The sequence below is a fragment of the Rhinolophus hipposideros genome, assembly GCF_964194185.1.
Source record: "Rhinolophus hipposideros genome assembly, chromosome: 12".
In the NCBI taxonomy this organism is placed as follows: Eukaryota; Metazoa; Chordata; class Mammalia; order Chiroptera; family Rhinolophidae; genus Rhinolophus; species Rhinolophus hipposideros.
In genome coordinates, this window is record NC_138058.1 from 70,707,122 (window position 1) to 70,729,878 (window position 22,757).

The following is a 22,757-nucleotide window of genomic DNA, read 5'->3' on the forward strand; positions in this document are numbered from 1 at the left end:
ACCTGGTCCCTGCTTTTCTCTCAACCCCATCGGCTCCCTGGCACCCGGCTTCCCACACCATGTCCTTACCACTCCTCCCACTGCACGCCCGTTCCTGCGCTGGGCAGCTACACGTGCTGGTCCCGCTGCCTGAACACTCTTCCCCCAGACCATCAGGGTTCCCTCACGCCCTAACCCATCCAGGTCTCTGCTCAGACAGCACCTCCTCAGAGGGCCCTTCCATTGTCCCTCTATTGAATAAAACACACCCTCCCTCACCCTCACCCCAAGCACGGATCCCTCGCTCTGTTTCTTTTTCCCCAAGGCACTAATCACTGATATTACCTTGTGGTCCCTTGTTTAAAGGTATGCCTCATTAATCCGCACACTCCCTGAGGGTGGGGACCCGGGCTCATTCCTTGCTGTAACCCCTATGCCCAAACCACTGTGTGTCGTGCAGTGGACACTCAGTAACTATTTGCTGAATGAGCAACTACAAACTACCCTCTTCCCATCCGACTTCTTGCTTCTCCATGAATATCTTATGCTGACCAAACGACTGGCTCAATAGCATGTTTTTTAAAACAGGAAAGTTTTAAGACAAAGATAAGCTAGAAATATCAGCTTGTTTGCAATACAGGGATGCATCTGAAAGTCAAGCAATCTTTTTAATTAAACATCTTTGTATCTTAGCTGTCTAATTAACGTAATCTTTAAAAAACAAAATCCCTATTTCTGTATATAGCTCTTCACACCAAAGCCGAAAAGCTGCCACCTGCAGGCTCTGCGATGCTGGTTTTATTCAGAACTTGCTTTGCAAATACCTTTCCTGGTCTGACCATGGCACCGTGTTATTCTCTCCACACAAGTGTTCCGCTCCTGAGGCCATTACTAAACAGCTGGAACATCAGCTCCAGGACCATCTGAGGGGGACACGCTTGTTGGTGGCAGCGGGGGTTACCTGTCCGGACCTTTGACCCCATGAAAGCTGTCGCAAATCCCAAGTGCTGCCATTAAATGGTCAGGTAGCACCAAGTTGCACAGCTGACTTTCAGTAGTGTCCCTCGTGGTAAGAGGCCCCGCTCAGAAGGGCAGCGGTAGCAGGACACGCTCCACCACCAAGGCACACCCGCCAGGCACTCCCGCATCAGGCCCCGGGCTGGGTTGGCGACGCACGGGAGATCAGCACATACTGCCCTGTGGGGACAGAGAACGCCGAGGGGAAACCAACGATGACACGTGACGCAGCAAAGGGGGACACAAGGAATCCCGGGGTGGGAAGGCTGCACCTGCCTGAGCAGACACCCGAGAACAGAGGTGCAACGCACACGTGGATGGCGCTGCTCCCTCTGCTGCGTCAGCCGCTGACGTGGGGCTCTGGGGAGACACCAAAAAAGGAAGAGCCTTCCCGTCCAGGCTTGGGAAAGACGGCTTCTCCTTAGGTCCCAGTCTCTACGTCCCTGTCCAAACACGTGGCCCAGAGAGACATTAAAATAGCTTGAAAAGATTACCTTTAGAAGTATTTTCCAAGATGCACTTCTAGATTGGAGTTTCTCAACTACTGATATTTTGGACAAATGTACAGGTTGGGGGCATCTCTATAACGCTGCATTGTGGGGTACTTAGCAGCATGCGTGCACTCCACACACAGGTGCCAGTGACACGCCCCGGTCGTGACAATCAAAAATGCCTCCAGACACTGCCATGTGTCCCTCAGCTGAGAGCCACTGTTGGATAGACAAGGGACCTCTGTAGCCCCTGCTGCAGTCCTAGAAGGGTACTCGCCCGCGGCCCCAAGGAAGGAAAGCTGTGTGCCAGACTCGGGCTTGCTCTCAGCTGGCCTCACGGCCTCTGCCATCTGGTGCCAGCCGACTTTCCTGGTTCACCTACACCCGCCCCATCCTCTGCACCAAAGCCTCCCTTTCCATGACCCCACCACACACCTGGTCGTGTCCCAGGCCCCTCCTGTCACTCCTGCTCCCCCCCATGGTGAGCTTGCCTCTCCCGAAACCCTACTCATTGGACAAGGCTCAGCTCAGGAGCACCGTCTCACCCAGCGACACACACACACACACACACACACACACACACACAGTGACTTCAACCGCACAACCCGGAGCAGAACATTTGGGGCGACCAGTGCCTGAAGGGCTCCAGCCTGATATCCTCATTTTAGAGAAGAGGAAACCGAAGCTCCGACTGGGGAAGGAGGTAACAGCATCTGTCCTGAGCTAGTGGCTGTTGCCCCTCGAGTAGGGGCCCTGACTCTCTCCTGTGCACCACACATGACAACGGCAACAACCTACAAGGACCTGACGTGAAAGAAAGGAGTAACTGCTGTGGGAGGGAGAAGGAAAGAGATCCTAACCGTCTACTAATGATTGTTTTCAATGTCCTGGCTTCAAAGGGCTCACAGCTTAGGCCACAGATGAGCTCATCCACCTATGGAAACACAGAGCACATTCATTCTCGCTAAGTCTCGGAGACGCTGATTTCTGGTTACATGAATACAAAAACACAAGGTGTGATCACAAAACACAGTGAATGTTTAAATAAAAAAAGACACATCGCCATTAACCTCCCTCAAAATACGCCCCCCTTCACTTCAGACACACTTATCCCATCGTTCTTCCTACTTTCTGAAGCAGTTCTGGAAGTCCTCTTTCGTGAGTATCTTTAGTTGCATTGTCACGGCTGCCTCGATGTCCTGAATTGATTATTTTTCATGGTCATTTTTACTTTGGGGAAGAGCCAGAAGTCACACGGTGCCAAATCTGGTGAATAAGGTGGATGAGGACACACCATAATGTTTTTATTTGATACAAATTGCCATATACCAGAAGCGATGTGTGACACGGAGCATTGTCACGATGGAGGATGAAGTAAAGACACTCAGGACAGAGACTTCCAGAACTGCTGCAGAAAGCGGCAAGAACGATGGGATAAGTGTGTTCGAAGCAAGGGGGAGTATTTTGAGGGGGGTTAACGGCAATGTGTCTTTTACTATAATAAATTTTTTTATTTAAAAATTCACCATGTTTTGTGATCACATCCCATATATATATCATGTAAGGTAGAAAATCAGAGCAACTATTGCTCAAATTTAGCCCCCAAAAGATCCCCTGGCTCGATGTAGACATTTTAGGAAATGTCCTTCTTCCCTTTCCTTCCACTTACTGAACATAGTTGAGCATGAGGGAGTTTCGTATATCTTCCATTCGTATCTGCTCTAGTTCTTTTTAGTCAATAACCAAGTAAGCTTTTTAAAATCAATAAACAAGCAAGCTTTACACCCTCTCTGCGAACAAGGTAATAATCGGCCTGACAGATAATGTCTCGCAGGCTGACTGCATTCAAACAAATAATTACATTCGGCAAAATATATAAATAAAATGGCCCTCATCTTCTGTTATTTCCAGGGAAGTGGCTATCTGCAAGCCTGCTTTCTCCATTAGCCAAATCCCGCAGCACATAAAATTCAAGAGGGACCCGAATTCAAGGAAAGCAGTATCAGCAAAGAGTGATCAGTCTCCAAATCCTAAATTAAGTGGCATCTTTTTCCTGGGACTCTGGCAGGCTAAGCATTTTTCTAAATATGTCTCTGGGTAATCACAAATTTGACTTCCAAAGAAATGACCTGGACTCATTTAGGAGTGAGTGACAAGCTTTACCAGTTCTTTGCCCCTGCACTTCTCCCATTCTTTGCCCGTAAGACCTTGGAGGAGATGGTATGTGACACACTGCCAGGGCAGGTAGTCACTCCAGCCAGCCGTCAGCTGCAGAAGCCTTTCACCATGTCCAGCCTGGGCTAGGACTCCATGATGGGACCAAGGCCACCAAGCCAGGCCGAGCCCCTGGGTGTCAATAAAAGACTCAGTGAAGCCAGAGGAGGAGATGAGAGGTGCCCGGGGTCGCCGATTCTGGACAGCAAAGGTTTCATGAGGACTGCAGCATCTGAGCTGGACATTACAAGTTGACAAAAATGTTGAGAGGCAAAAATCAGAGGTAAAGGCATGCCAAGCAGAGGCCATCATATGAGAAAAGGAGGGACGATGGGAACATGAGATGGAGTGGGGACCACCACAGGCCTAGATCAGAGGAAGGTCTGGGAAGCAGCAGCAGAGAAGGAGGACCTAGCAGAGGGCGAGGACCCGAAACCGCTGGGTTTCCAAAGCCACCGCACGGAGCTTGCACCTCCTACCACAGGCGCTCTGAGAGGAGCTGCGCTGGGTTAGCGCCGCTGCTCCAAGGGGCGCGAGCATCACTTGTCTGGCTGGCTGGGTGTCACTGAGGACACACATCGAATTCAGTAATCAAAGAAGCATCGAGCTCCTTCCTCCCCACCAAAACAAAAACACAAGGGACTATTCTCAGAGCCTCACCAACACATCTCCCTCGTTCTAAACCAACCGACCAAAGAAACGAAGGATCAGGTGTTCTCTGGTAAGCTACACATCTTTATTTTTCAAGAAGATATCTTTTCTGGGAAAATCCAGAAGAGACAAATCAAGAACCCCACCCGACCCCCCCTAAAAAAAAAGCAACTGTGCCTTTTTAAAATAAAGTTACAGTAAAGACAGGAATCGATTTATCTTCCCAAAATCAAAATGAACCAAGCTGTGAACTACTCAGCAACCTGACCCAGGAGGGTTTCTTTCAACCAAAAATAGATCCAATTTTCAGTGTCATGCAAGTCACTGAAAAATCAGGGGGTTAATCCTTCTGAACAAACGTCAGTCCCTGGTTGTATACAAGAACGCAGACTAGGGGACTATGCAGAGGGCAATTTGGCAACACTGATCAAATCTTATCTTCAGATGTGCTCATGCTTGACCCAGCAATCCTACTTGACAGCAGCCCTTCCCAAGTGTGTGCGCCTTTATTTATTTATATGTTCATTATGCATAATAAACAGGATACGTAAACACTTAGTACATCACTTTTGGAAATTGTGGGAAACACTGCAAACTGCCTGCCACGGTCATCAGCAGACGGCTGGTGACATACAGTAAGGTTTATCCGGATCATAGCATTTGTGCAGCAGTCAAGAAGGGGGAAGCCTGACATGTAACGAAACATTAAGGATACATTATTTAATAATGTGAGCGCGTGTGTGTCGTGTGTGTCGAGGCAGGGAGACTGTGTAAACGAACTTTAAGTACAGCAAGACAGAACCCAACTGTTCACAGTAGTTCCACTTGTAGGGAATGGATTCGCTCGGCGCTCAAGTAGGAAGAAGATACGACCTTTGTACTTTTAAATTTCTCCAATTTGTCTTATTTCTCTTTTTTTTTTTTTAAAAAAAAGAAGAATGTATTATTTGGTGATTTTTTAAAGATGAAATCTAGAAAAGTAAGGTCACACAAATGATCTGGGCATCCGAGAAATCAGAAGGCTTTGATCCCCCCAGGGTACAAGGTCTGCCCCCAGCCATCTGTCTGCCACTAGAGCATAAGATCCAGGCAGCCTGAGACTGTCTACTTCATTGTCACCCCCAGCACCTGTCACAGGCCAGCCACTCAACAGGCACTCCCTGCCGCCACCACCACCACCGACATGGGCCAGAGGTGAGTGCATCAGGCTGCCAGTCACAGGCCTGGCTTTCCATCCTGTCACTCAGCGGCTGGGTAACTTTCTCACCTTTCTCCCCAAGCAAAGAGGGGCCGTCCTAAGACAGCCTCAGGCACCGCCCCGCTCCAGCTAACGCGGGAGGGCGAGCTTTCCCTCTAGTCCACAGTAAGACGAAGGCAGTGTGACGAAGCGCAAGCCAGGAAGGGGTGGGGCGGGGAGCCCCAGGGGCTTTGAACCTGGAGACGGACTGGAGCAGAAGCAATGGACTGGCACTTGGCTTTTAATGAGTTCTGCCTGTAAGCAGTTATGGGAATTTAGACAAATCACTTTAACTCTCTGAGTTCATTTCACTCATCTAATGATATTACTGATTACTTGCTTTTCAGAATTACTATAAGATGTAAGGGAAGTGACACACGTGCCCAACAGAAGATCGCAGCTTAAGATCTACTGTCCCCCCTGATGTGCGGGGGTGTGGGCCCCAGAGCAGCTGCTGGCCTGTGTCTTGGCCTCTCAGCAGAGCGCCCCCCAGGCCACAGGGCCGGCACCACAGCAAACACCTGCTTGAAATCCGCACCTTTTTTGCGTAAAATAAATCTCGTGGCGTATATCACACTACAGTTTCTTCACCTGATTATCTTTGCCTTTCCTCTGTCTGAGATAAACCTCAGTCTCTCGCCTGACGCTGCCTCGTCCTTTTCTCTCCATCAACGTTTGATTCATTTAGCACTTCCTTTCTTCTCTTGGCATTGAATTCAGATTTGCAGTTGGTGGGATTCACCGTGTGCTCAGGACTCCCCACTGCCACCCTTGTACCCCTCTCGGTAAGTCACCCCAGCAGTCAAAATTCTGGGTGCAGAGTGCCGTGGGCACCAGCAGAGCGTGGGGTGGGCCCACTGCCCTGTACTTACTGGCTCACTTTGTGGTACAGCTTAGCTATGCCTTGGTGGGTCCAATCCTTCCCGAGGGTGGGCAAAATGTGGCCAAGAGTATCTGACCTAAATAAGGATAGAAGTGGGAAGAACAACATAAAGAGGGTATAACAAAAGCGGGGTGGCGGGGGAGTCTATTCCAATTCATGCATCATAAGTGCCTCATAAAAAAAAAAATGCCAACAAGACCCAGAACTTCCTTTCTGGACAGAAAGCCCAAAACTAAAGTAATCAAAGGAGAAGGTTCGTAGAGGGATGTGTTAATACACGAATGGATTGAGCACGTGTCAAGTCCTTGACTTGAGAAATCAAAGTGAAGGGCCATCCAGAAAGGCACACCCTTCAGAAGGTGCTCCACATGAGCACCACATGAGCACCAAGACAGGGAGCTGACACCCAGGTGGAAACAGCTAGCAAGCCCAAAGGGCAGCTGCCAGATTCAAGGAACGAAGACTCCTCGAGCAACCCCCACTGCACAGAAACTGAACTGCACGAGCCCCACGATGCCATAGAAAGAGGACTGAAACGCTGGCTCCAGGCCCAGGGGTCCCACGGCCCTGAGTCAGCAGGACCTACCTGGTGATTGTCCCGTCGATATCAGAAATGATAACTTTATCGTCCCAGTTCCACAAATAGATGGTACCCTCGCAGCGACACGTGCCTTGATACTGTGTGGTGACGCTGAAAACCACATCATTGGGGCCATTCTTCAACTTTAAGCTTTTCTGAAAAACATGAACTCAGTGTCCTCTCAAGGGGAAGGCCCAGGTGGAGAGCTACTTGGCTTCTATGAGGAGCAGGATTAGGAGTTTTGTTTTTTTCAAATCACTGCCCTAGGCCACTGTGCAGTTCTTTCTTTCCCTATCTTGCTCTCCGTGAGGAGGGTTCTTTCCAGGTTCTGGGCAAGCTGAGATCCAGCTCTCCTTGCAGACCCACTTTCAATGCAGCTCACACACTTCCCTCACTGGCCTCCTACTTCCAAGGGTAATGCTAATTTGACCCCATATTTCTGGATGAGAATCACCAGAAAGAGTTAAGTGACAGGCTAGCAGACTCAGCAAAATAAACCATAATTTCAGAATAGGTCACACTTACTACTCCATGACTAAATATGAAGGGCCATGCCAGGGGACACAAATTTAAGCCAAGTGTGGAAATATGTTTCCCTCAGTAGACACGTTTTTAATGGTTTTTATACGGACACAAATTGAAGGCAACCAGTCTCGGTTATCAAACACATCTCATGTCCACACGCATGTAGTCTAGAGGAAATCCCACCAGATGCGGCCACACTCCAGCTCTCCCCCAGTGCCACTGGTTGGAGCCACTCGCCACACAGCTACACAGGGCTGCAGAGATGCATGCATGGTATACATGGGTGTCTGGGCTGTCTGTCATCTCTTCTCATTCAACACCATCACGACGAAGCCTGGGATCCTTGCTCACTCACTGACTGCTCATGAAAAACAGGGTCCAGGGAACGAGGGTCATGCACCCACGCAAAAAAGGTCATTGTGACCATCATGGGCCCTGCCACCTGCAATTCTCTAAATCCCATCACAAGTGCTTGATTTAGGAAATGCATTTGAGGAAATAACAAACTTCTCTCTAAAAGTGGCAACACCCCTACAGGATTTTTGGTCAATCAGTCATTTACACCTCAGGCTAAGTTACATCCATCAGGCTACCTTCCACTAACACTTGGAAACAGGAACGTCCAGGGCTGCATCCAAGAGGACAAAGGGGAAACGATACTGAGACAGCCTGGTCAGGTGCTGACGTCGGGGTGGAAACACGGGGTACCCAGGGGAGGGCAGCCAGGGGGCAGCAGGCACTCAGGGACAGAATAAGTGTCAGCAGGTACCAATGGGAGCCAGAGAGCAGGAGGGACACTGCCACACATTTGGGCCTTGGCCAGCGCCCACAAACAAGGGAGGAACAGGACACTCACCAGCTGCTCTGAGGTGAGCCGGAGGGTCTTCTTGTAGCTGACGTTGGGCAACAGAGGGAGGTGGTTTGCACTTGGCGGCTTGGCGGCTGCCTGCTCCTCATCACTGGAGGATGACTCATGCTTTATTCTAGAACACACAGTGACGTAATCACCAATTAGGAAATGCATCTGGGTAGCCATTAAAAATGCATTAGGCCGGAATCAATGACGGAGCCAACGGGTTCTCTCCTGAGCACCGCCTCCTGGGTGGTCATTTACCATCTGCCCTTACATTCATCAATGAACTCAATGCACTAAATTCCCATTCATACAGCTCTTGCATTATTCAGCTGGGGCTGCCTCTCCTCATTCACTTCCCCATTTACCAGCTATCATCACTCTATTTTAAACCAAGAGGCTCCCCTTCCTGATGAGAAGGGTTAGAGTCCCTCCTTGCCTAGAAGGGTGCTCACAAACGTTCTCCTCCCCATCTGTGGGCCAAGCACAAGAGCCCACATTTCTACGTGTCTGACCCATCAGCACCCTGTGTCTTCCTCTCCAAATCCACAATTCCAAATAACGAGAGCACGCTAGGACTCTCTAGAGGGTACCAGAGCAGACCAGGACGACTCGCCAACCCTCCCCCAGCCCGAGCAGCTGCCCTGTGAGGAAGGGCTGCGTCTGACCAGCTGACACAGAATCCAAGGCCAAGGCTTCTGGCTCTTCTAGACTTTCCCGTTTGCTGGGGGGGCTGAGAGGTGCAGGTAGGAAGTAGGCTCATTTTCTTTAAATAGCGCATATAAAGCGTATCAGTAATTAGTTGCTCCCTAGATTAAAATCCTGCTGTGGATTTTAACCCCCAACCTAACAATATCAGCTCTGCTTCCCAGGACCATTATCTTTAAAAATGCCTTAACTCGTACAAAGTGCTTAATAAATGTTTGTTAGGCTAAGTGGAAAAGGCTGAGTGGCCCCCAAGCAGGCATATTCTACCTCCTTGGGGACACGCCTTTCTGCCAAGCTTCCTTCCGGCACATCCCTATATGCAAGACTTGTATGAGTACACAGGAGATGTCTTCTTATGAGCTCTTCCTCTTAGTGCTAATGTCCTTACCCTCTGGCCTCCTGTTTTCCCCTTGCCTCCCTTCCCTTCTACTGCAAAATTATCAGCTACCTCCTCTGCAACCTGTTGCTATCGTCCTCCGGGTGTGTTCTTTCCAGAAGCAGTTCCTACAGTGCAATACTGCCCCAAAGTAGGGGAGACGTGAGCGAGGACTCCGTGACACCGCAGCCCTGCTTCTGTTATTTCTACCACCTCTCCCCGCGTGGAGAATGAGCTGCCCCTCCGTAAGCACCGGCCCCCGGGGGCCCAGGAGAGGCAGCCTGTGGGCTGCGGGCTGGTGAACTGGAGCTCACTGAACCAACACTCATGTGCTCTGTGCCGGGTGTTGTCCATACAGCAAAGAACCTGGCCCCGACTCTACCAGGGCTTCCGTCTACACTGTCACAACACGGCAGGACCAGTGCTGTGAAAGGAAAGCCGAGGGCGCCACAGGAGCTGGACTCAGGGCCTGGGAGCTGCACAGAACGACTGGGCTGGATTCACAGATTTGGCCATGCCCGGGACACAGCCCTGTGAATGAGCCGCAGGTTAGAATCCTGGTTGGTCCGGGGTAGGGCTAAGCCATGCGTGGGTGAACCCACACTTGTGACATTGCCACTGATTTTATGGAGAATGAAAAACGGCATAGCAGCGAATCTGAGAAACCCAGGTTTGAAGGCCACAGGAACTTCTGGCTGTGTTACCTAGCACAAAGCACGTCTTTTCTTTCAGCCCTGATTTTCTTATCTTAAAATGCAGAAAAACAAACTGCATCCCACTCAGCAGAAAACTCCAGCTGCAGAGATGCAGTCAGACAGCCTGTCAGGAGCCAGCCCGGGAGACACAAGTCCCAGGAAAGGCCTCGCAACCTGAGATTCCTCTCTGGGCCTCAGTGGCTCATCTGTACTATGACATGTTCCAACAAGAGTCCTGTCCAATTCCGACCCCCACGGATCCTATGAACAATGCTGGTCCTTCTGAACCAACAACCCAGAAGCTTTCAGACAGACGGGAAGACGCAGTCCGGGAGCCCATCGGCCTGACAAGCGCCTGGGTGGGAACCAGAAGGAGACGAGGCTCCAGGCCCCTCACTGAATCGGAAAATGTTTATGTTCCATCCAAACAGTTTGGAGTGAAATGAGGTCCAAATGTGAACTAGAGCTCTTCGTGACAACAGATTGATGTGTGCCTCTGCGGGTCGGGTGTGGGAGCAAGGAGGAATTGCTGTTATTCCATCTGCCGCTTAAAAAAAAAAATTCTAAAACCATGCAACATGCCATGTTTGCAGGAACACAGAAAGGAAAAACACAGATACAAAAACTAAAATGAGACTGACACAGCCGGCTGCTGGTCGTTCCGGCTGAGGACGAGTATACGGTCATTTGTGGACTTGCCACCCCGTGTGGAGCGACCTGGCTCCCGCCCGAGCCCCCCCTTCCCAACCCCACTCTCGCAACGGCTCATTAAATGTTGCTCACTTTACAGCATCTGCAAGAAGCCACAAAACAAAAGGGCTCATCTCGCTTGAAAGCCTATAGCTGTGAACGTCTAAGCTAGCACTTGTCACAGTGTACATTTTTCAAATGGTATTTTAATGATTTGTATGGTGACAAGCTGTTTGCTCAATTATGAGACTTCAGGGACCGTCCTGTCAATCAAGTCTGTCAATTAGGAAAGTACTCCTACACCTTTTTTTTTTTTTTAGTCAGCTGTATGAATCTAATTAGGAGACTAAAAGTCTAAGATGCCAGTAAAAATTAAAAGATTTACTTTCTTAACAAGAACTTTATGTTAAAACTTTTCAGAATCTCAATTCCTTTTCACAAGAGTCATTCTCCCTTTTTCAGGTTTAATAAAGAGATGTCGTGGGACTAATTCAGCATGATGATTTAAACTATTTAACTGAGAAAAGCATTTTTGTCAACATTGAGTAGGATTCTATCAGGCAGTAAGAAAATCCCAAACGCTTCAAATAAACCATGCCAGCCAGTGTCCCAACTTGGGAAGAGCTGCAGAAGTGTCTCGCTGAGCCCCCGCCTTGAGCCCACCCAGCATCCTCGCGGGCCCTCCAGGCCGCTGTGGGAACAGGGAAGAATAACAGCGGTGGCACCAGGCCCTCAGTGTGCCCGGCCCTGCAGCATCCGTCATCATGTTCCGTCCCCTTTCAACCTCTTCCCGCCTCAGGCCCATCTTCCTCTAGGTCAAAGACGGGCAGATGGCGCGCGGAACTTGGCAGATGTCCCATGGTGGGCCACACCTCGGAGTGTATCTCAAAACATTCGAAACTGCTCGGTTAGGACGAGCACGGGTCCTCCAGATCACCAGAGCCAGGTTCCCGACTTCCCACACAGCCTCTCCAGGCACATCCCCTGGGGCCTGTAGGGCTTCACATTCCAGATCTCTTTCCCCATGAAGCTGTTGTGGGGGTTAAACGAGCCAACATCTGCAGTGTTGGGGTCCTTCTCATCCCCTTTTCACAAATGAAGGAAGACACACTGAGTGAGGGGTTGACGAAGTCGCCAAAGGTCACACACAGAAGGTTGACAAAGTCCCTTCTCTTACGTCTTGCCTGTGCTACCTCTCATGTTTGGAAATGACTGCCAGGACAGACAGAGTTCTTAAAAAGAATTCCAGGAGAGCAGGACGTTACTCGTGCAGCTAAAGCGCTGGTTTAAACTGCTTGGGGCAGGTTTGCGTCTTTGCTCATGTCCCCTCTCGTGACCTTGACGGTCTCCGGTGCAGCTTCCCCGGCCACCCCGGCTGCTCCGGCAGAACAGTATACTTGTTCCTTTGCTCAGACACGGTAAACAGCTTGCCTGAAGCCAGGATTCCCAACCAGGTCTTCCCGACTCCAAGCCTGCTGCTTCCCTCCAGTAGCAGCAAACAGCCACTTACTGAAAATCTCATGCTTAATATATCGCTTCGAAGGACTGCAGGTTCTTATCCTGTCCTCCCATCTTGAACACACCTGCCATCTCCCTTCCAAGACCACTCAAAGCCAAACTCAAAATTCTTGCTGGGAAAGTATCCAAATAATCATGCTTGAGAGCCCTTCCCCAGACGTGAGCGTGCAATGCAGGAGGAAGGAAAAAGGGACCACGAGATCTGTCAAGCCTGCTCCCCTGTTGCGTGCAGATGGGCAGGGGGTCAGGGGCGTCCCCCAGGAGAACAGAAAGGGCGTCCGCGCTAATATTCCCACCAGGAGTAGGCAGGGCCACTTAGGGTCATCTTCAAAAACAGTTGTATCGGGACCTGCACATTCTTCTCACTGTGAGCTCACTGAGTTGAGCTCACTGGGGTTTCTCTTACTATTATAATAACCAATTTGACTGTTGTCCTTGGGGTTTCTTCCTACTACATTCCAAAAGTAACACATTCCAGTATCACAACAGAGAAATCAGATTGTTTCCTGCTTGCCACCCCAGGTTCCTACACGTATTTCCAACAGTGAATTCTAGAAACAAAATCGTTTAAGATAGAGAGCTTTGGCCAGCAGTCTGAGAACTTGAAATCGAAGGCCCCTCCTACAAATCAGCAATATATTGGGACAATCTCCTCAGTTCAGTAATAAAACTCAACAAGATACACGCAACGCCTGCTGGGTCAGGCACTGGTTTGGCCTCCCAGGTACAAAAATGATTAAGATACACATCTTGCCTTCAATTAATTTGTTAGCATTTTCTATCTGCTAAATAAGAAACGCAATCCTGGGTTTCTTAAGCACAGAAACACTGTGAAGGAGAGGTAATATGTAAAAGGTGTGACATTTGCTCACTCAGGGTCCATACATACCGTGTTTCCCCGAAAATAAGACCTAACCGGACAATCAGCTCTAATGCATCTTTTGGAGCAAAAATAATGTAAGACCCGGTATTATATTATATATTATATCATATCATATCATATCATACCATATTATTATATAAGACCCAATCTTATAGTAAAAATAAGACCAGGTCTTATATTAATTTTTGCTCCAAAAGACGCATTAGAGCTGATTGTCCGGCTAGGTTTTATTTTCTGGGAAACACAGTAGCAGCAACGTCATAATTAGTGGGTGATGGCATTGCCTTCAGAGTATGGCTACCCCCAAAATCCCATACAAATAGATTAACCTGAAGACGAAACCCTGCAAATGTTGATCAGTGTTATCAAAACCTAATGTCTCCTATGCCAAGTTCACATGAGTCCATATCAATACTTAGAAAAGTAGCAACATTAAGTCCCAGGAGTAAGAGGGGCAAGTTTCTTCAGAAGGAAAACTTATGTTCATTCTGCTATTAACGCTAGTGTTAATCATGACCGTTATTATTACTACTTCTTCTCTATACTGACTCTATACGACTGTCACATGCCAACACCATGTGAAGCGCTCTGGTTACATTATCTCACTGGAGTCTCATAATTACTTTGAAAATTAAATATCTAAGGGAGCGACTGCCTCCATTTGATTAGTGGGAAACCAAGTTAAACTGCTCCAGGTCATTGAGTAAATGACAGAGCCAGGGCTGGAACCCAGGTCTGCCACCCAGGTGCACGTGGGTCCCAGGTGGGTGCTGTTCGGTGAATCCTATCGGCATCTGCCGGGTCTGGGCCATGACATTGGACACAGAAAGGAGCTGCTGCACCCCAGGTGGGCTTGCACGGTACCTGGTGGCCATGCTGAGCTGTGACGGCTGCTCCCCAGTATTGTGACTCTTCCCAGCCAAGCACTGCTCCGGCTTACTTTCCTGGAGGAGAAGACAAGGAGTCAGGGGCGTGCCACAGAGAAGCACCTGCACAACAGCTGGGGTTCCACGATGGGCTCCCCAAAGCCCACGGCAGGGCCCCAACTGCCTTCCCCAAAAGCACAACTCCCAGGGAAGGCAGGGCCCTGTCACTCCTTTGCTTAAAAGTATACAATTAAGCTGAGAAATATTTTGGACAGAAATGAGTCTGTTTTCCTTAAGTGTTTGTGGCACCAAACCAAACTTCATAATCACTGTAGTTTATGCAAATGCTTTATCAAGGGCTGCTTGGATACCCAAGGGCTTTCAAAATATTTTCTTATAGCTGCTGATAGAAATGCCTGAAAATATTTTCACACCATATTTTGCTTAGGAAAATGTGGACGCAATCTCTCTTTCTCAATACCGCATACTTTTAATAGAAAATGCTCCTCTGAGGTACTAGAAAGAGCTTTGGAATTCTAAGAGATCTGGGCTCAGTCCTGCTTCTGACGCTCGAGATCCTCGGACAGCTCATGGAATCTTTCAGAGCCTTATTTCCTCACCTGTGAAACGGGGGTGATAATATCCATCTCCTAACACTGCTGGGAGGGCGACAGAGATGCTAACGTGTTTCCCTGAAAATAAGACCTAACCAGACAATCAGTGCTAATGTGTCTTTTGGAGCAAAACTTAATATAAGGCCGGTCTTATCTTACTATAATATAAGACCGGGTCTTATATAATTAATATAATAATATAATATAATATAATAAATATAATATAATGTAATATAATGTAATGTAACGTAACATAACATAACATAACATAACATAATATATACCGGGTCTTATATTAATTTTTGCTCTAAAAGACACATTAGAGCTGATTGTCCAGCTAGGTATTGTTTTCGGGGAAATGGTACACGTCAGCACAGAGCCCGGCCCACAGCAGACAAAGCAGGAGGAAGACACTACCACCCCCAGGGGCCACAGGAAGCCATCAAAGGTCAGACACAAGTGTCAATGGAAGGAGGACATACAATTAACCTCATTATTTATGGTCGTTTGGTCAGCAGGTGGGTAGGTCAGGAAGTTTTTAATATTAGCATAGAAAATGAGTGATATAAATAATATAACCGGGTGACCATCTTAACATATGATAAGGACAACTATTTTCAAATATTCTTTAGCTTTTTATAAGCACACAGGTAATTGAGGTGATAACATGCCTGGTAATTCGTAAGTTATTTACTGAGGCAGGTAACTTAGCCACTACTGACGGTTCTTTATCAGACTAGTTAAGAATGCTCGTGTTAATCATCACCACTCATCACTCTGTCTAGTGCTCTGAGATAGAGAGATCTGAAATAAATGTATCTCAGGTTTTTTATGAAACATTTAATTTCATAACTGTTCCTTATTTCATGCTGGCATTCCCCTTAGTTCAAACTGGTGAGAATCTGAATATTCCACAATAAATAGGTCTGCCTAACTTCTAGAACATTCTGCTCCCTAATAAGGGAACCTGAAAAACTCAGGTAGGCTAACAGAAAATGTGAAAGAACCATTTTATCTTGATAAAATCTTCCAACACTTTTTCCCTTTGAACTAATGGAATGAATAAATAAGTTGAGCTCACTGGGGTTTCTCGTACTATTATAATAACCAATTTGACTGTTGTCCTTGGGGTTTCTTCCGACTACATTCCAAAAGTAACCAGCATTCCCTCAACAAATATTCGCTGAACCCCTGCTCCACGTCCAATATGGACATCAGGGAGAGCCCAGGGATCAAAGCCACACATGGTCTAGGCCTTCATAGAGTGTGGGGTCTGAAGGGAAAAGAGATATTAATCAAACAGTCAAACTGATATGTATATAATTGCAAACTCTGGCAAAGTTCATGAAGGAAAAATTCCCAGGCAGAACTATGAGAACAGACAACAGCAGACCAGGCTAATCTGCAGAGAAAGGGACATTTGAGATGCTGGTTAATTAAGTGAAGAGATATGAGAGGGATCCTAAGAGCAATAGACAAAGAAAATACCATATGCAAAGGTCCTGGGGTAGCATGTACTTTCAGCCAGTGAAGCTAAAGTACAAAGGACAGGGGAAACATGGCAAAAGATGAGGCTAAAGAGGGAGGCGGGGACTAGGGTACACAAGTCCTATGACCATGGTAAGGATTACTGGTCTTGATTATAAGAACCCTGGGAACCCACTAAGATGCTTTAAGCAAGGAATAACATAAATTGGACCAGTATCCTAAATAGACCAATGTAACTACAGTATAGAGAATGAAGAAGAAAGGGAAGAACGGATACAAACAGTCCACTTGGAAGTGATCCTGGGAGAAATAATGGTAGGTTAGATTTGTGGGAGTGAAGCTGAACAGAAAAGGAAAATCTGAGAAACATTGACGATGACAAATTGATAAGCCTCAGAGATGGATTGAATATGAGGAGTGAGAAAAAAGGAAGTATCTAGTGTAAGGAAGCGTCTAGCCTATGGATGGACAGTGGTACCATTTTCTGATGATGGTCCAATGAAGGAATTCACAAGAAAATTGTGAATTCAATTTTAGAAATGACAAGTGTGGATCCCTTGAAGTGAGGCAGACACATGAAGATGTGGGTCTAGTTGACTATTTGATAAATGGACATAGAATACAAAAGAATGTCTGGCTTGGAAATAAAAATGGAGTCATCGCATGGGCATGACTGAGGCTGCTGAGGGAAAAGTAAGCAAAAAGAAGAGAAGGCCCCTGGACAGCCCTCGCAGAGCCCCTTGTGGAGACTAAGCCAGAGGAGGAAAGCCAGGTGGACATGGCGGCATGGAAGTCAAGCAAAGAAATTGCTTCAAGAAATAGGTTGGGAGACAGACAAAGATCTGAAAAAACGTATAGGCATTTATAGAAAATGGAAACCAGAGCCATGTATATTTAGACATGCCACCTAAGTGAAATGACTAATGAGAATTAGTCTACGGTTGTAAGTGTACCTCACTAAAATCATCCTCACAAGCAGAAGGAAAATATTTAACTTAAAATAATACTAATAATTTAAACTATCAGGTCAAATCCCTCCTTTTTACAGACGAAGAACCATTCCAGAGGAAGAGTGACTCGACCATGGTCTCTGAGCTAAGAGGTAACGGGGCAAGGAAAGGGAGCCCAGCTCTCTGCTCAGCTTTCCAGATCCTCCTTCTCCACCTTCCTCACATACTGTGATGCCCTTCCCCATTTTGGGGCAGAGCTGGCTCCTGCAAACTCAGTGTTATGGCTTGTGCTTATTTCTCTGACATTAACAGCTTGAAAAACTCCACTACACAATGCCAAAATTTACTGAGCTAAGTAGAAACACTCTATTGTTTTCCACGCTTACCTCCTTGATTGTGGTATTTCTTCCCCTCCATGAAAACCACCATCTTCCTCCCTTTCTGGGCATCTTATCCCTCATGATAGATTCCACAGTGGCCTGTTTTAAATGTATGGTAACATAAATAATGGAACAAAAAAAAAGATCAACTCAGCACATTCAAACCAAAAGACACAGACATGCAAATTAAAGTAAGATTACAAAAAATAAAAAAAAATAATAATAATCAAGAGAAAACACAACATACTATTTGCGAATTAAAAATTTTTGAGAAGCAAAACCTAATGGCATCCAAAACTACATTAAGGTAACTTAAGCATGAAGACTTAAAAAGATGTTAAAGGAATAAACAAACAACAGAAAAAAAAATGTAACAACAAAAAAAGAAAGCATTGAAAATCATTAGTGATTAGTAAGACCAGAAGTTTTCCAATTAAAGTGGCTTACTGGTTATGATATTGTTACTATCAATATGATGATTATAAAATAAAAAATGAAATGATTAATATGGGGTACAGGGTAAAAGAGTCTTAAACAAAAGGTAAAATGCACAGGATGTTTTTAGAAAATGTAAATTCCCGAATTTTGACAAACTGAACATTAACAGATGAATTTAAAAATCTCAAGTGTTAAAAAGAAAATTCATACACTTGCCCTAAATAAATGGAAGTTTGATGGGGGGAAGATTAAATATTAACTAATAATTTTCCAAGTATTTTCAAAGAACAAAATATCTATCTTGAGGCTAATTCCAGTACCATGGTAAATGTTATCTAATTTTCTCTCATTGGTTTGTAGAACTATCAGGGAGCTGACATATCAGCTAATAATGAAAGAAAGATCTGGGGTGGCCAGTTAACTCGGTTGGTTAGAGCGTGGTGCTAATAACACCAAGGTTGCTGGTTCAATCCCTGCATGGGCCACTGTAACCTGCGCTCTCCTTAAAAAAAAAAAAAGATTTAGTCTTTCAACCAAATAGGTTACAGGTAAGTGGAAAGATAAATAATTCACATAGTTAGCCTGCAGTATGCTTTTTACCATTTAAAACATCCCTACCTGACACAAGGGAAATCCTGCATACACTAAAATACAAACCCTATTCACAAATAGAACAATCCATAAAGATGTCAATTACCTTGTTCCTCCTAATTCATCCATAAATGTAATAGAACTCCAATTTAAAAACAAAAAACAAAAAACCTAGACAAACTAATTCTGAAGCTCATTGGAAAAACAAACAAAAATAGCTAAGAAAATCCTCAGATAGAAGAGTAATAAGAAGGCACAAGCCTTACTAAATATTAAAATATATTTAAAACTACAGTAATTAAAAGAATGCAAAGTTCGTGAATAAACATAGTAATGGAACAGAAGGCAAAGTCCAAAAATAAATCTAAATGCGTAGAGAAATATAAAAGCTGATAAAGGTGTAAATGCCTGTCAGTGGGGGCAAGAGTTATCTAATGAAAGGTACAGGAATAATTAGGGAGCTACCGTGTTGCCCCAAAAATAAGACCTAGCCGGACCATCAGCTCTAATGTGTCTTTTGGAGCAAAGATTAATATAAGACCCAGTCTCGTATTATATTATAAGGCTGGGTCTTATATTAATTTTTGCTCCAAAAGATGCATTAGAGCTGATGGTCCGGCGAGGTCTTATTTTGGGGGCAACACGGTGTGCCAACCTGTTAGTTGCCTCTATGGGTACATCATCTCCTTCCTTCCTTCTTTCCTTCCTTCCTTCTCAATACATCCGAAACTCTATTTAAGAATCAGACTACAATACATCCCGGGAAGGCAGGCTGAATTCCAGAGGCTGAACCTCAGCTGGTTACACCATTCACAGTCATCCCACTGTTTTGCCAACAACTTGGTTTGAGGATGGTCATGTGACCAAGTTGTGACCAATGAAATGTGAGACGTCTGTCTCCATCCTTCCTATTTTGGATGTGGTTGTTTGAGGAGTTAATGTGTAGAATAGTCATCTTGTGATCATGAAGGGAAAGTCAAGAAAATCACAGAGAAGCTAACCCAAATTCATCACACTGGGAACTATCAACCTCTAAGATTTTTATTATGTATGATAATAAACCCCTATTATTTAAGCTACTTGTAGTCACTATGTTTCCTGCAACCAAAGCATACTGATCCATAAACCAGCTAAGAAAAAAATTGATTTGGTTCTGGATACCTCCCCCATTACTCTCAAAATACAATCTGGATAGATCAAAGATTTAAGAAAGTACTTGAAGAAGAGACAGGGCACATTTTCACAAGGTTTGGAAATGGGGAAGCAGGGCCCTGTCAAGTGTGACACAAAACCCAACAGTTGTAAAAGACTGAAAATTTCTACACATAAAAATAATTACAAATTAGATAAATACCATAAACAAAGTCAAAAAATTATTGACAACTTGTAAAAAGATTAGGATGGATTTCTTTATGTTTAGGAGCCGTGTGTATTTCCTTTTCTGTGAACTAAATCCTTTAAGAGTATTTCCATTGCACTGGCCTTTTCTCTGATTTGTAAGAGTTGAAACATGTAATGCAAAAATTTGCCCCAGGCCATGGATACCAGGCAGCTAGCAGGGGCAAAACAAAACCCATGTGGAAAAGCATGCCCTCCGCCCAGTGCACAGAGAATACTTACAAATAAAGTACCCCCAAAATGAGGTCACAATCCCCAAATCCCAACACACATACCCACACACACGTGCACACACCCCCAAGCGAGCATACACTAAACATAATCAAATCAGACTTTCCAGAACCTCAGACATCAAGCTTATCTGACAGACTACAACATCCAGAGCAGCACAAAGCACTTGCTAAGTGTGCAAAGGATACGTGTGTAAGACATGGGCTCTGCAGCGAAAAGAACGTGTAGGAAGACACAGCATTGAAAAAACAAACAATTCCAGGCGAGTGTCTAGTGAGTCGTTGGGATGAAGACGAGAGGAGTGGCTGCTAGGGAGCCTTGGGCAAGTCACCCTCCCGTCACAGCCACTCACCGGCTGTCACGTGCAGCCAGGAGCTGCCCAGGCCCAGCACTCAGGGGGCTTGTTTCCTGGCTGAGCCACGCCTGACTAGGGCATCTGGCGTGCTGCGTCCCTGCCCCCTCCCCTCGTCATTCCTGGGCTCTGACACCTGGACATCCATCTGCTCTGCCCGCACTTGTGTCCCTAGCACGGCAGGTGTTGGGAAAGGAAGCCCAGAGGAGGCAGGACTTGGTGGCAGTGCCAGCACTGGGAGGTTTTGCCTTGATGAGCAGGAGGGGGACACACACTCAAGGTGCAAGAGACGCAAGCGAGACAGATTGGACACCCCTGACGTTTATACTCATGACACACAGTGTAATTAACTTTGTGGTTCTTAAAAAAAAAAAAAAAAAATTGAAATTCCGAGCACCCAGATAGATCTGTCCACCATTTTTCTTTCTCATGTTAGAGCTCACCTTTGGCAAAGGTTTCTGGAAGGCTTGCATTGCCAGGAGCAGTGGTGCTGCTGTTGTCCAGTTATAGTATCTACATAAAACCATAAAATAAATGTCAAAAGACCAAGGCTCAGCCTGAAACCTCATGGAAAGCTCTGGAACTCCAGTCTGGTCCTTGACGAGCCCAATACTTTGCCAGCACCCCTCGCCCTCCCCCACATGTCCCACCCTTGCATGGGCCCCTCTCCAGCTAACCCGGCAGCGACCACACTGACGGGCCAAGCAGCCGTCCGGGCAGAGGTAGCGGGAGAGCCCTGCAGGCCACCGGAGAGCAGCCCAAGCTCCGTGTGTGTGGAGCCACCGACGTGCCTGTAGCCTGTCTTGTCACACTTCAGGGAAAGGCAACGAGCTACCCTAAGGGAATACATAAACATCCATGACTGCCTCTTAGGGAGAAAAGTTTGCCGGCAGTCTACAGGAACACCTACACATCCCCTGAGCTCACACAAAGGAAGTTCCAAGGGCCGGATACATCGTCTACTCTGTCACATTCGAGGGCAATCCAGGCCTAAGTCCTACAGGCCAATGACGCGACACGGTGGGTAGAAAATCCAGCACAGGTGAACATTAAAATCTACAAGATGACTCGTCACTGATGATAGCCTACCAACCAATTATACAGCAACACAGTCTTCTGTCAATAGTGACAGTAGTCAATTTTTTTAAAGGCTTACAAAAATATAAATATATAAAATGATTTCTAGGGTCGTCTAGGTCTCTGTATTTAAAAAACTAAACTTGACAGGGTATCGTGCGACGGCCAAAATGACTTTCAAGAGAAACTTACTTATTCCCGATCTTTACCACAAGATTGGGGTCATCAATGAGGGCAGGGTTGTCCACAAACTGTTGATATGACACGGCTTGTTCCAGAAATGCGTCTGTGAAAGCAAGCGTGGGGGAGAGGGGAAAACACAAAGAAAAGGTTGTTCAAGAAATAGGCCTATTTTCACTTGCTCGTGTCTACAGGTAAGTTTTCTTAAGAGTTTATACATTCCACCTGTGCAGCTAATTCTTAAAATGTATTTGTAAAGGGGGCTTCAGTTTGTTTGGGGGAAGTGTCTGTGCAGAAATGAAGGGAGGCTGGGCATCTGCGGATGTGGGGAGCGTGTCCTTAGTCAGGGCACACACGTTTACGCAAGGGCAGGTGTGTGGGAAACACACCTGCTTACAGATGAACAGTAAGCAGGGCTCGGAAACCAGGAGACCTGGGTCTAAGTCACATTTACTGTTGTAACCTTGGGCAAGTGATTAATCTCCCCAAGCCTCAGTTCCGTCATCCGTCACATCTGGGGATAACAGCCGCGCCCACGTCCTTGGTGGCTGTGGGGATGGATGAGGTTGTGAATGGAAGGTGCAGTGTCCTGCCTGAAAAAGGGCTCACTCAGTGTCAGCAGGTGGGATTCTGACCACTGTCACCTACAGAAAGTGCGGAGGGCGGCACGAGGCCCAGCCGCTGACCCAGCCCCACCTCACTTAGAGCAGGCAAGAAGGCCACAGGGTCAGGAGGCAGCCTTGCTTCAGTTCATCATCATCAGGGTGATGGATTAGCTGGTCCAGGCGCCAGGATAAGGGCCTGAGGCTTTGCAAGTAAAGAAATTTACAAAGCCTCCAGGGGACTTCAGGGTGGAGACAGGCGTCCAGGAGCCCATCTGGGGGCCGGAAGG

The 22,757-nt window shown here is 46.6% G+C and overlaps 1 protein-coding gene across 15 annotated transcripts in view; it reads right to left on the reverse strand.

The window, feature by feature from the left end:
* The window catches only part of LPIN1 (lipin 1), a 112,177-nt gene that overhangs the window by 12,762 nt on the left and 76,658 nt on the right, over positions 1 to 22,757 (reverse strand). For 10 of the 15 annotated variants that reach the window (XR_013994610.1, XR_013994611.1, XR_013994612.1 and 7 more), the window contains 7 exons: positions 21,878 to 21,971; positions 21,052 to 21,121; positions 17,605 to 17,697; positions 14,165 to 14,244; positions 8,434 to 8,560; positions 7,059 to 7,207; positions 6,462 to 6,548 (listed from right to left, as the gene is read on the reverse strand). Coding sequence is in view for 12 of the 15 variants with exons in the window: in XM_081068366.1 (XP_080924492.1) it covers positions 6,462 to 6,548; positions 7,059 to 7,207; positions 8,434 to 8,560; positions 14,165 to 14,244; positions 17,605 to 17,697; positions 21,052 to 21,121; positions 21,878 to 21,971 (700 nt within the window). In the remaining 3 variants the exon portion in view is untranslated. Of the gene's footprint in view, positions 1 to 6,461; positions 6,549 to 7,058; positions 7,208 to 8,433; positions 8,561 to 14,164; positions 14,245 to 17,604; positions 17,698 to 17,845; positions 17,924 to 21,051; positions 21,122 to 21,877; positions 21,972 to 22,757 lie in introns of all 15 variants that reach the window. The other 5 variants (XM_081068360.1, XM_081068361.1, XM_081068367.1 and 2 more) reach the window with 2 other exon arrangements.